At 30.1% G+C, this 14,522-nt stretch overlaps 1 protein-coding gene across 1 annotated transcript; it reads right to left on the reverse strand.

Moving 5' to 3' along the window:
* Window positions 1-3,849: 3,849 nt before the first annotated feature.
* On the reverse strand, window positions 3,850-9,530 carry LOC105622318 (WD repeat, SAM and U-box domain-containing protein 1-like). Its single transcript, XM_012203737.1, has 17 exons — window positions 9,424-9,530; window positions 9,155-9,326; window positions 8,390-8,535; window positions 7,986-8,212; window positions 7,403-7,641; window positions 7,238-7,328; window positions 7,057-7,166; window positions 6,856-6,998; window positions 6,585-6,777; window positions 6,372-6,517; window positions 5,443-5,654; window positions 5,060-5,325; window positions 4,884-4,974; window positions 4,597-4,691; window positions 4,341-4,502; window positions 4,124-4,268; window positions 3,850-4,032 (listed from the first exon to the last, which is right to left on the reverse strand). Exons 1-17 carry the CDS (start codon window positions 9,528-9,530, stop codon window positions 3,872-3,874), a joined length of 2,706 nt encoding a protein of 901 aa, XP_012059127.1. The 3' UTR covers window positions 3,850-3,871.
* Between the last annotated feature and the right edge of the window lie 4,992 nt (window positions 9,531-14,522).

The raw sequence follows: 14,522 nt of genomic DNA on the forward strand, positions 1-14,522 counted from the left end.
GGCTATTTCAAAATTGGTTTAATCGATGATTAATTCGATAAATTTGCTTAAGGCAAATTTAAATTTTGATCTAAAATAAAAATTTAAGTCAGAAAATTGAGCTCAAAAACCATTTTTATTCTCTAAATCTCTTAAAGGATTTAACTTTGAAATAAAAGAGATATAACATAATATAAGATAATATAAAATATAAGATATAAGATAAGATATAAGATAATATAAAATATAAGCTATCTCAGAATATTTTGTTTATATATGTTTTTGTTTGAAAAAATTAAATAAGAATAATTATATGAAGAAATAAATGTATTTAAAAATGAAGATCCAAATACTTTTTATTTTTTATTATTAAAAAGTTTGTTTCTATAATTTTGTTTTTTATGAGTTACAAACATTATTAAACATTGAAATATCTTCTTAATAAAATTATGTATAAAAGATTAGGTATTTTGTTTTTGCTTGTTCATAGCTTTGAAGTCGCTAAATTTATATCCGAGAATAGGCTTGAGAATATTCGGCGTGAACATATTTCTCGCATTATTGATGCAAAGCTTATTGACATTTGTTGTCGTCAATACAATCATATTAAACAGCAGGTAAGAAATATGCTGATAATGCATCAAATTTATATATTTCCCAATAACATGATAGTCTTCTTTTTTTAATTTTTTAATGATTATTTTATGGTCTTAGCTATGATATACTTAGTATTGGGTAATCAATATCCAGCGATATTGTCGAAGCATGATTCAACTGCGAATCAGATAGCTTTTTACTCCGTATTTATTAAATAAAACGGCATATATATATATCATTAAATAAACTTTTATTACATTCAACGAAATCCGCTGTATAAATTGTTTTTATTTCAAAATTATAATATTGAATTAAGCCAAAAGTTCTTTATTTTTCAGAAATACAATTCAATGTAGACCTAGCAAACGAGAATGTATTAAAATAGATTGAAATTTTTTTCTATCCGAATGTGTATTTTAAATAACAAATATTTTTTGGATTTAATTGGATTCAATTGGATGCAAGTGGATTGAAAAACTGCATTTCCTATTCAAAATTTTGAATTGAACAGTATTCATAATGTGTGTGTTGTGCATAGAAAAAGCTAATATTATTTTTAGATTGAAAGGCATAGAGATATGATCCATGCGATTTCTATAAATGAATAAAAAATGCATTCAGGATTAAAAAGCATTCATTTTTAACATTCGTGAATAAATATTTCTGAAAATTTGAATCCATTTCATCAATTCATTTCAATTCATTCTCGTTTGCTGGGGAATTAAACTAGTTTTTCATTCTCTAATAATAACGAATTTTGTTGAAATTAATAAAGTTTTATGGTCTTAACAACAGATTGCATTTGTTAGATTATATTTATAAAGAGAGATATATTTTTTACAAAGATTACAAATAATTTTTTAAAAAGATTAATTAATTGTAATAGATATACTATGACATTACAATCTTGTTGCATGTTAATTTAATGATACTTATTTTTTTATTTAAAAATATGTTTTGTAGGTTGAATATTAATTATGAGTATATATATTGTTAGTGGAGATATATAAAAAAGAAAACCAAGAAGTGATCTATATATAATCCGATTATTTATACACAACTATCTGCTTCGATTGATATTATTATATCATCGATTTTATTATTTGTATATAATTATACAGGAAAATGACGCTTACAACTGTAAAATCGCTTAAATGCTCAATCTCGATTGTGTCGGACTTTTCTTGATAGTGCGATTCTAAATGTGTCATTCTCGATCGCGATACATTAAAAATCGCATTTTCTTCCGACACACAACAAACGATTTCTCAATTATATCACAGAAATACAGACTTTAAATTCGAGTGACAATTTGAAGACACACAATTACAAAATCGTGTTCGTAATGAATGATTAAAAATTCGTAGAAATCATGTAAAAACTGTGTATGCTGATTAGAAACGATTGAGTTTTTAATCACCTGTGACTGATTTCTCAGAAAGAGAAATCAACAGTTTACGTTCCTTCAAGCGATATACATTTATATCTTGTCTGTTACAATTTTATATACAGTTTTTTCATAATTATTGTTTATAACACTTAAGACTACTGTAAGAGTTAATACAGTATTATTATAAAATGATTATAGCTAGTTATATTTCATATCGTCAATTTCTAAAAAGTGTATAACAAAATCCACAGCATTTATAATTAATAATAACGTACATACAAACACTGTGCTTACTATCGATAACAATTGACATATTAAAAACGAAACTTTTCTTTATTAGATGTCAGTGTTATGAATAAATAAAATATATCAACAATCAATATATTGCAGCTTAATATTTGCAAATAAAAAGTAACGTTCTTATCATTATGCAAGTTACATACGTATTTCTGTAATATATTACAAAGTTATACTTTAGAAAATAAGTATTGATGAAACACGATAATACTATAGAAAATCGAGATATTTTTTTAATCGAGAAATACGATAACTCCTCGTCATTAGGCACAAATATTTCTATACTACTATATATTCATTCTAAAATGTGTTTATAACGCGCAAAAATTGTTTATATTTATACTAAATTGAAAACTTATTAGTTTTCAATGGTTTTCATTACTTAAAAGTTTCAACTGTAAGATAAATATTTGCAACTTTGCATCCTAGCAGAAAATCATGTTAGGATCATTTAGTGTCTAAAGAAATAGTCAAAAAGCTACGAATAATTTTCTTCGACACTAAATAATCCTAAATATCCTTCTTTGATGCAAAGTTAATCTTGTCAATGCAATCTTAGATTCAAAATTAGCTGTATATAATATTCATATTAATATTAAAAATGCCTTGTACTTACAAAATCATAAAATTTTCATTTGATAACACAAGAATTTTTAACTGAGAAAACGCGACTTACTTGAATTATAAAACTTTGAAATGGAGATGTAAAAGAGAGCGATAAAAACCCACGCCATATTCGACTGAATTCGACAACTTGTAAATCCTGTTTATGCCTAGAACCGATATAAAATCCGTGTATTCTCGATATGTTTTTAACTACATGTATATTATGTATGTATGTATATTCTCTGTAATATCTGATATTAGACCAGCGCCTTTATTATATATCTGTAACTCTCGAAGATTGTCCATAAATTTTTGTAAACTTGTACTTGTTGCTTTGCATCAGGTATCTGGATTATTACGTGCATTGTACACGCGCTATATCGAATATTTGGAAATCCTTCGACAATGTTCATTCCTAAAGATTGCTTCCCAATATCGATAACGTATCGCTTGGCGGTTTTTAGACGCATACCGTTTCTCGATAAAAATTATGACAATGTTACTTAATTATTATTAAAACATGTTCTCTCTAAGCATATTTCCAATTTCAAACTCCTCTAATACTCGTTTCTATCAATGTTAACTTTAACATAACTTCTCAGTTCAACTTATTCTTCATCTTTTTCTAATTCTTAGAACTAGAGAAAGAGAATTAGTTGAATTAAAATTAAAATTGAACTACAATGTAGAAACGAGCATTAATAAAAGATCAAGAGTTGTAACTTCTTTCCTGATGGCTTTACACGATATCCTTTCGGTTATTTTTAATTATGAAAATCTATTCATTATAAGTTTTTTATACTTTTACATGTGTGTAATTGGTCCGCAGATACCGATCGATGTTCGAATTTCTTTCAATTCTTGTAAAGAGAACGAATCTTATTGCGTTAAAACCATTGAATCTAACGCACCATAGAATAAAATTGCTTATTGTGTATTATAAATTATCAACGCGTGCTCTGTTTTTTCTTTTTTTTTTCATAAATGTGTAAAATGCCATTATTATTGTGGTCCTTCTCCATGAAGTAGAGTGAGTATAGCGTTTCTGAGAGCGAAATTCGGAGTAAAAGAAGTATCATGTAACGGCTCATTCGTCATCGGACTAGTATATTTTCCACATAGGAACCATTCATTTATAGCTGCCCTTTCATAAGTAAATCCATCTAGGAATAATAATTGTACAATTAATTTTATTAAGATAAATTTTTCAAAATAATTTTTTATAAAAAAGCGATTTTTGTATGATATTTTTACCTGAGCACTGTACAGGTTCTTTCATTATCTCGTGCGTTATAGGACACAAAAATTCATGAGGAATCTCAGACTCGTCTATATTCTCCATAACATTGCAATCTTCACGCTTCAGCCAATATAATTGTTTCTTTAATATTTCCATAGCCTATAAAAATTTTCAGTTTATAAGGAGTTCGATATAATGAGGTGGATAAAGTCATCATATTATGTATTGCACCTCTTCATCATCTTCAAGTTCCAACCGCGATATTAGTTCATTTTCTGATACGGATAGCAAATGTCGTCCTGTCAGTCCTAAAGCAAGCACTTTCCTGGACAGTCTGGATAATTCAATGTCGTTCAACCATTTTAAAGTGTCGTATAATTTCCAATCCGCAACCTGAACAGCAAAATTTTATCAAATATTATTCAACTTACGCACGCATGTTTCGTTCATTTCGCATAATATAAAATCGATTTGTTTAATTACTGACCCTCTTCTTCTTGTTTCTCAAGCTATCCATCAAATTACTTTGTGACACCAACTGCTGTGGCACCTTCCAAATCAATACAGTTTTGTCCAATGCACCTAAAAAAAAATTATTATTAATGGTAAAATGATACTGATTATGTAAAATGTGACAATTTTTAGTTAAGCTTAAAATTTGTAAAATTTATAGAAACAAAATTTCTAATATAAACAATTTGTACAAGAACAACTTAATGTATACAAATTTATAATATTGTGTTATAATAGATGTGAGTCATAATAGTTCAAGACCTGTAGCGAAGAATGATGTATCTTCGGAAAATGCACAAGACGTAACAAGACTATCATGATCCTCTAGGACATATAAACAACTTCCGGAAAACTGAAAGCGCATAATATATCGATCTTTGTGAAAAAGTTCTCATATATATTTTGTATCGAGTATACAAATTGCCTTGATTGCTTACCACGCTCCATATACGAGCTGTTCTATCAGTCGCGACGCTACCTATAACTTCTCCATGGATGGGCGAGAAACGGACACACATTACATTTCCACCGTGTCCGGTTAAAGACTTTTTCTCCTTGTAACTCTTTCCAAGGTTGCTTGATTTAATGCTATCCGAATCGGGTAATGAATCGTTTGGAATAATTATATGCCATAATTTAACTAAGGAATCGTTGCCGCATGTTGCTAGTAAATATATTTGCTGATTTACATCTGTGTCCCTTGCTGCAAACAGTCATTGATTTTTGCATTATTTAATAAAGATTTTTGTAAGATAATATATGCGTGAAGATAATAATGCATTAAAGATAATAATAATTAAAATAATTTTCCTACATGAACTGCACATCAAAGAGCATGGAGTAGGACTGAAGTCACATCCTTGAACACCTAGATCATGACTAGCGTCACAAACCATCAATGCTTCGGAACCATTTTTATCGTCTAGAGTATCGAACAGACGCCAGGTGCCTTCGTTACATGCGGTCACTAAATATCGGGAATCATGCGTAAATGCAATGGCCGATATCGCGTCGGCATGACCCTCGAAGACACTATAAAATTGCCTAACGATTATTGTTTACTCTACAAATTATATCCGACATCGATTTTAGACCACGAATGGAATCAAATGATTCTTATAGATGTTTTATTGTTGAAAACGAATTCGTAAATGAAATTCCTCTTTCCGCAGGATTCCGAGATATTTCAAAAGAATAAACTTAAAAGAAAAAATATCGTTTTTAGCACTTTTAATATCAATTTTCTTAAAAATCTGATGTAATAAAGCAATTACATTTATGGATTCGTTTTCAGCGACCAAAAATTTATAAGAATCACTTAATCCCGTTTGTGGTCTAGAAAAAGTTAAATTTGTTGGACAGTGTTATTGTCTGTTAACTATTAAAAATAGAAAAATAAATCTATCGAGTTACTTGCAGACGCATTAAATTATGTATACATATACATGTATATATATATATATATATATATATATATATATTTACTGTACAAAAAATGATCTTTTTATTTAGTAGATTATACTTATATATTTGTAACTCAAAATTTATTATTTTAGACTTTATCAAAGTCTGCATTCTCATTTGAGATTCTAATTCTCGGAAAAATTTTATTTTATAAATTTTACTAAATTTTTTATGAATTAAATATATAATGTTAAATAATAAAAAATATATGTTAAATTTATAATGTTAAATTTATATTTTATATATATGTATATTATTTATTCTGTTATATTGACGCATACGTACTGCAACTGATCCATAGTTTCTATGTCCCATAACATTGTCTTCTCGTCGTCACCAGCGGTAGCAATCTTCGTGCCATCAGGTGACCACCGACACACACGAATGCCTGTCCCAGAATTGACAAAAGAGGATTTTGCTTGATCGCCGGTCTGTTAACAGAAAATTGTCGTTAGTAAGAAATTAAAAATATGTTATTCGCAAAAAAACATTCGTTACTTCTGTGTTCCAAATTAAAGTTGTTCCATCGAGAGAACAGGAGGCAAGCATTGAACCGCATGGACTAAATTCCACGTAATTGACGCTGTAGGTGTGAGCGTCAAGTGGACTGAATGATTTTTCCTGTATTTTAATCACTTCCTCCTCATTCTCCTCTTCTGTTTCGACGCTCCAAATGCGCACTAATTTATCACTACAAACAAAAAAAATTGAATAATTGTGTTACTGATTTTATAATTTCAAAGAGTTTAGTTAGTTTCAAAAGTTTTACCCTGATGCTGAGGCTAAAAAATTATTTCCATGGAAGGCAACGCTGTTCACCGCACCGTTATGCTCCTCCAATCTTTGAATCAATCTTACTTCATTAGCGTATGTCTCTACATTTTTCATTAGATCATGTTCATGCTTAGTAATCTAAAACAAAGAATCTCGTTAATGTTATTTTTTGTTAAAATTATCATTTATTACTTACTTTTTCAGGATCATTCACGAACCACTTTGTTCCAATATTTTTTGAAAGTTCCGAATCGATAGTTAAGTTCCCCGTCAAGTCCCATGCAATTACAGATTTATCATTAGAGCCTGTAATTATATTAAATGCCAATTATCGTGAAATAAATTATAAACTTTTTCGGAAATACAGAAAATATTACCTGTCGCTAATAAGCTTCCGTCGCGTGAAAAAGCGCAACAAGCTATATATCTATTGTGACCGGAGATTATTGTCACAACCTTTCCTGAGCTCTAAAATTAAAAATTAAAAATTAATAAAAAATTGTTTTGAGTAGTTGAGTTTTCCTCCAAGACAAGTCTCTTACCGCCTCCCAAATTACTGTCGTTTTATCGAGACTACAGCTGGCAATATATAATCCGTTGCTGCTGAAACGGACGCAAGTTAAGGCACTGCTGTGCTTTTCCATCACTCTACAAAGCTGTACAGTGGCAGTAGAGGGTTGGGCCTCGCATTTATTTTGGCTCACCGTAACTTCCCACAACTTCACGTCGTGATCGTTACCGCACGTGACCAGTTGATAAAGCTTAGTATATGGTTCGATATCTGCGATAATAACATTATTTATCACGCATAGCAATTCTCATCTTTCCTATTTGTTCAAAATAATATATCTGGAATGCTTACACAGTTAGAAATGTTTTTAATTTCATTAACTTTTAAGTTAATTTGAACTTAATTTCATGACATTACATTAAATTTAATGTATTTATAATTAAAAAGTATATTTATGTACATGTACATAAAATTTAATATACACGTTCATTACATTTAAGTAACTACTGTAACTTAATTTTTAGTTAAATCATTCATTACTCTTAATTTCGTTCATAACCACGAGCTTCATTTACATGTAAAGCTTGTGGTTACATTTCTAATAGCGTACGTACATGTGACTTCTTGGAATGTCGAGAAGTCGCAACAAACTACTCCCATGTCGTGAGCATCATCAATCGAGACGAGTTCGGCGATGTCTTGATTGCTAGAGGTACAAGTGTCGATCAGTTCGGCAGTGGAGAACAGCTTTAGGACACCCAACGTGCATGAAGTGATCAGCCAGCTCGAATCCGGCGAGAAGGATAGGCTTTGCACAGCACCCTCGTGCTTTTGAAAACATCTACAAATCGAAATAATATGTCTCATTGTATCTTAATTGAAACGCAAATTAGAACATTAAAAAAGGACTAATATTACTTTGCAAAAGAAATTAAGGATTAAAATTTGAATTACAACATACTTTTCATTGAATTTCTTATAAAAAAGAACATTATATATCCTCTGTAAAAGATCTTGCCTGATTAAATTACGATGAACCAAATCCCAGATACAGACTTGCCCGTTATCTCCAGCGGTTGCGAGTAACGTCGAATCCGGAGAAAATCTGCAGACTCTCACTGCCTCGCCGCCTACTTGCACCATAGTATGTATCTTCGTTCCCGTCTTCGAAATTACATAAATTTACATTAACCCAAAACAATAATCGCTAAAACATGATTTATGATTTTAGACTTTCACGTGACTTAATTTTTATGTGAAACGATCCTGGTGAAAATTTTTCTTAGAAATTTTTATACGAAGTAGAACACTTCAGAAATGAGAAATGTCTTTTCTCATTTTTTATATAAGAGAATTTTTTATATAAGATTTCTCATTTTATAATTTCTAAAAAACATTGAACTTTTTTATCAAAAATTATAGAATAAGAAATTTTAGAATATTTCAGAATTTATATATATGAAGAATTATAGAAAAGATGTAGAGTTCTCGGCACTTTAACTTAACACTTTAAAAAAATGTTCCAATTTATATAAAAACTTAAAAAAAATCATATAAAAAATTTTGAGAAAAACATTCACTAGGAGATTCTATTCCTTTTATCATTATACTCGTACGTGTGCGTACCAACTACATAATTCGCTTTGACTTCTATATGTAGACATATACAAAAAAATTTATTGTGTATCATTAGTTTGCAATTTCAAAGATTAATGATATACAATGAATTTTTTTTCGTTAGTATTACAAAGCGTATTCGTATTTTTCCATATTTTTAACCTACGCGCAAGTTCCAGAGCAGCGTGGTACCGTCTATGCTGGAGGTGGCCAACATAGTGGACTGGGGACTGACTTTGACTGAAGTAACACCATACTTGTGTCCCATTAGGGGTGAAAAGTAGGCCTCCACGTAGCCATTGCCAGGTTGCCATTCCCAAACCCGGACGCGTTTATCCCTGTATGTTAAAAGAAAGAAGATGATTCTGACCTCTTAATACGCAGCGAAAACCGGAGTACACCGGAAATGTGTGCATATCGATAACCAATATTTACCCGGATCCCGTTACCAGAATGCAATCACCAGCGAAGTCGACGCTGTTTACATCGCTGGTATAAACTGTCAAAGTCTGCAAGGCTTGCACGTCGCCTATGGCAGTCATGTTTTTTCAGATTAACGGGGTTCTTAGCTGTAAAGACGTATGAAATATTAATCAGCTGTGTCACTTCTCAAAGTCAAGTTGATGTCATCTATATCTTTAATGAAAAGGCGCATGTTATGTAATTTTTAATTTATCAACGGGAATAGTTCGAATTATATGTTACCTCTTTTGTCGATATTAAACAACAACGGATAAATTAATATTACCGCAGGTAAAACTGTTCTATTCGATTAGAAATAGGAATTATATACGATAGACTTCCACGTCAGAACTGAATGTCAGCATATCGACGAACATGGTATATATCATATCGTTATATTTTAAGTCATTATCTCGATAATATCAAATGATTATGATTTGTCATAGGTATTTTTAGAATTAATGTATTCCTTCGCTAGAGGTACATACATATTCTGTCACATAGAAATGTCGTAAGGGTAATGAGGCACGGGAGACTCCTTTAACCTTCGTTTTTCAAACATTCACGAACTGCATGTGCACGCGTTTTTCAATAATATATGTACCCTGAATCGATTAACTGTTCTACAGGTGGGCACACGTACAAAGGCAGCGGATTTCTAAAGTTTCTAAAAGTCAGACAGCCCTTGGCATTGATCACCGCGCGTCGTTGAAGACATTTTATCGCGATTCACGTACATTAATTTCATTACCATAATTGATAACTCCACATTTAGAAACATTATCTATATTTCTATGGAATTTAATCATCAAATGATAATTAAATACCGCGCAATTTCGTTATTAAAAGGACATTCGATCTCGAATCAAAACAGAGTCGCCTAATTTTCAGGGCGCAAATGAGAAGTTATGAGTTACATTAATAATTTTTTCAGTTATCTGTACATTGATCATTAAAATTGCAATGATAAAAAAAATCGCATTATATTAAATTGAAATTTGTAGAATGTATAGGTCATAGTAAAATATGAAAATAAGCTGTATTTCTAATAAAAATACTAAGCTATACTTTTATATTAAACCTCATTGTATCATAAATAATCCACCATATAAATGCTTTGATATCAGTTCATAAGTTTTTTGGTGTTGCAATTTTAATGACCAGCAGTGTACACATCGATCATTCTATTTTTTTGCAATTCTTCAGAATTTACAACGAATAAAATGGCAATTTCTTTCAACATATAATGAAAACAGAATTAATGTCGAACTTAGACAGTGAGAGTTTTATCATTGATGTTGACGTGTACATCAAAGTACACATCGATTGTACTTATCTGTTCATCATATGAATAAAACAAACGCAAATATTACAGCCGCGATACTGATCGCGGCTGTAAAAAATAGCTCGCTATATATAAAGCTATATATAAAGCATTTGCTATCGGTTGTATTATAATTAATCAAATAAGGGCACAGCGTAAGTCCCATCGCAAAACAAATGATACGTTCGAAATGAAATTGTAATGTCACGCGATAAATAAAAATATACAGCTGTTTGTGTACATATGCCGTTATATTTATCTTAACGCGAAAATCTATCCGATTGCAACGATATGCACATTATACTTATTATATTTAAGGAAAAATTATTGGACATTGCACGTAATTGAATAAAATATTGTCGCTCCTTTTTCATACGAGGTTAAAGACTTGTATAACAATATTTAAAATGTCCATTTCTGTTAATGTATTACATAGATTAATTCTTAATGTTTCAGTTTTTTTTATAGGATGGATCGTTTGTGTTCTGTTTAATTTTCAAGAATACAAAAATTATTAAATAATTCTTATACTTTAACACTTTTAAAAAATATTTGTAACGTTGTACATTAAAAATAAAGAAAGGGTAAAGATATTTTTAGACAATAGATGCTCCGATTTCTTGGTTCTATAAAACGCATAATGCGTTTGATATATTATTCTATCAACAAATGTTGTTGTATATTCATATTACGATCTTAAAAGATACTTGAGCGTTTGATATTATCATTTTTAGCCTTATCATTTAATATTCGGTGAACAAGGATAAAATGATCAAAGATAAAATGTTTTACAGAACGCAGTTAATATTTCAAAGAAAAGAAATGCGCTGAACACGAATGACCTAATTGTATGTACTACTGAGAAAAAAACACTGTTGGGTATTTGTGATCATAATTGCATGAAAATAATTATGATTACAAGCTCCATTTTTATAGATTCTATAATATCAGTAATAATAATCATATAATGTAATAACTATAAAAATGGAGTTTGTAATCCTTTCAATATGAAAAAATTGTATTATAAAATGTAATTTTAAATATTAATACAATAAAATATCAAGATAAATGGCAAATAAAATAATCATTTTTATTCAGTAAATGCAATCGCATTATAATAGTAAATTATTTTTTTTTAATTTGCTTATTATGTAGTAAATGAAAAATATGTTAAGAAAAAGAATAAAAGATTTTATAAATAAAGATTTTCAACGTGTGTTGTTAATAGCACAGTTGACTATATTTGCATGGTTAAAATAATTATAAATACATAGTTGTCCAAAAAATGAGTTTAAATTATTAATTATTATTAATAATTAATTAAACAAAGAATTAATTTTCATTTAATTTACCTTTTATTTGATTTATCATTTTTTTTATTCTTAGAATTAGAGAAAGATAAAAAATAAATTAAACTATAATTAATCTAAATTGATAGAAACAAACATAAGTCGTATAAATCATATAAAACTAATAGCGCAAATATTCTATAACATGGAAAATCACTACATTGACTAAATACTAATCAGATAGACTTCATTATGTTATAAAATAAGTACAAAGGGGAAATTAGAAATTTTTATAGAATGTGAAATCATATTAACCGTAAATTCAAGCGTAAACTTCACCGCGTTATGAAGGTGTAAATAAATAGATTAAGTAAATAGTAAGGAAAAATTAGAAATCTTAGAACACGCGATTATATTAACTGCGTAAATTTCATCGCATTACAAAAATAAAAATACATAATGAGAAAATTAAAAATTTTATAAAATGCGAAATAATATTAGCTATAAATGTCGTCACATTATTAAGATATCAAAGAGTATATAAAAGAAAATTATAGAAATTTCACTGCCGAGTCCGATTGTTATTTGTTTAAAATTCTTTTCATTTGTCATATTTCAAAAACACGTTTATTGAAGAGTTAAATGACTCTGAAAAATATTAATAAATATATCCAGTATCAACCGTCCCACCGACACAAAAATAGCTATATTTAATAATAATTTATCCGTTATGATCGCGTGGGTGGTGAGCCGTTATTTAATTCCCAAGCCAATGAACCCCTTATTAAATTATTGACTATAACAGTAAACCGAAAACCAATCAAGCGGAAAACAAATTGACGCTCTCTCCGATCCGGATCACAAATTCATCTCTCTTATTAAATATACATATACATAGAATCGTTAATTCCAATTAACATCTTTTTAAGTTGTAAGTTCGTTTCTAATTAATTATACTCTCTCTCTCTATAATTGTACATCGGACGGGCGGAACATCGTTTGTGGTTTTATGACTTTTCCTTCGCGTCTCTCGCTCAGACGACGATTTTGCAGACTCAATCATCTCTCTCGTACTCACTCGTAGCAAAGGCACATGTTCCAGACACTAGTCGACGGTCCTCGCGGTGCCTCGTCGCTCCATCAACGAGCATCCACACGGCACATGATTCTTCGCTGCCGCGATTCCCGTGAACTCTACGTGTCGCGAGACGGTGTCACATTATGTTTTCGCGTTCGACATAGTGCTCCTGCTGAGACACTTCAAACAGGATACCCCAGACAGGGCACCTGTCACAATGAAGTTAAAAGCGCTAAACGCATGTCCACTGGCTGCCTTCAGGATCGATATTACAGGAGGCGTAACGCGAGATATAAACTGCATGCGGTGCTTGCAAAATGTAACATCGCTGCTAAGTGTAAACCCGTCTCTTTTTATCCCTCTCTCATTTTTTTTCACAGCCTCGCAGAACGAGACAATTTTACGCTTATCCGTGTTGCGTAATCCATCAGATTAATAAAGTAAATTGCTTTGTTATTCGCGAACGTGTGATATTAATTTGTTGACCGCTTATGATAATGTTCAGTTTTTTATTTAGTAACATATATATATCTGCAGAATATAATTATTCAGATATTTGTAATTTATTAAGCGAGAAAAAAATTTATGTACGAGATAAATTTGTATTTTTTTCTTTAATTTACTCAGAGAAATTTATCGATAATGAATTAAACGTTTATTTAGATCTGAAATAGATTGTAGAATAAACGATCGCAAAATTTTATATCCGACATGGCAAGTGCGTATCCACGTAACAATTAATTTGAAATTAATTCTATCGGATCTCGAGACGCGCGTATAAAATTCATCGCATCGCACGCGTCTTCGAATTTTCATTTTGCGGTGAAAATGCATATTCATATGATTGACATAAAGTCACTAGACTGATGTATATACATAAATATATAGAAATGAACGAGCTAGGAGGATGAGATGGACCTCGATTATTTTAGTTAATAATAGGTTTTAGGTTTTAATAATAGTTAGGCACAATAGAAGGAATAAGGAATAAAGAATAAACGATTTCAACCTATCAGAAACCATGTATTCCGATGTATCCGATTTCTAGATAGATTAAAATCATTTATTCTTTATTACTAATTCCTTATTCCTTTTATTGTGAAGAGGATTTTTCTCAATAACAATATTAAGGCTACTATTTCATGCGGCATAACTTGCACAATCCAATTGGTCTGTTCGCGTTGTTTAAAATCTCCAAAAATTTTAAACTTAAAATGAGATAGATACATATTTGAGCGTCGATAAAAGAGAAAGCAAAAATACTGAGTGCAAAAAGTGAGCATCGATTAGCATTAATTAACCCCTTTCGGGGTTTCTCTTTTAATAATTTTTATTAAAGAGAAATCTAAAAGGGATCAATTAATGCTAATGGAACTCAATC

The sequence above is a fragment of the Atta cephalotes genome (assembly GCF_000143395.1).
Source record: "Atta cephalotes unplaced genomic scaffold scaffold00043, whole genome shotgun sequence".
NCBI lineage: Eukaryota > Metazoa > Arthropoda > Insecta > Hymenoptera > Formicidae > Atta > Atta cephalotes.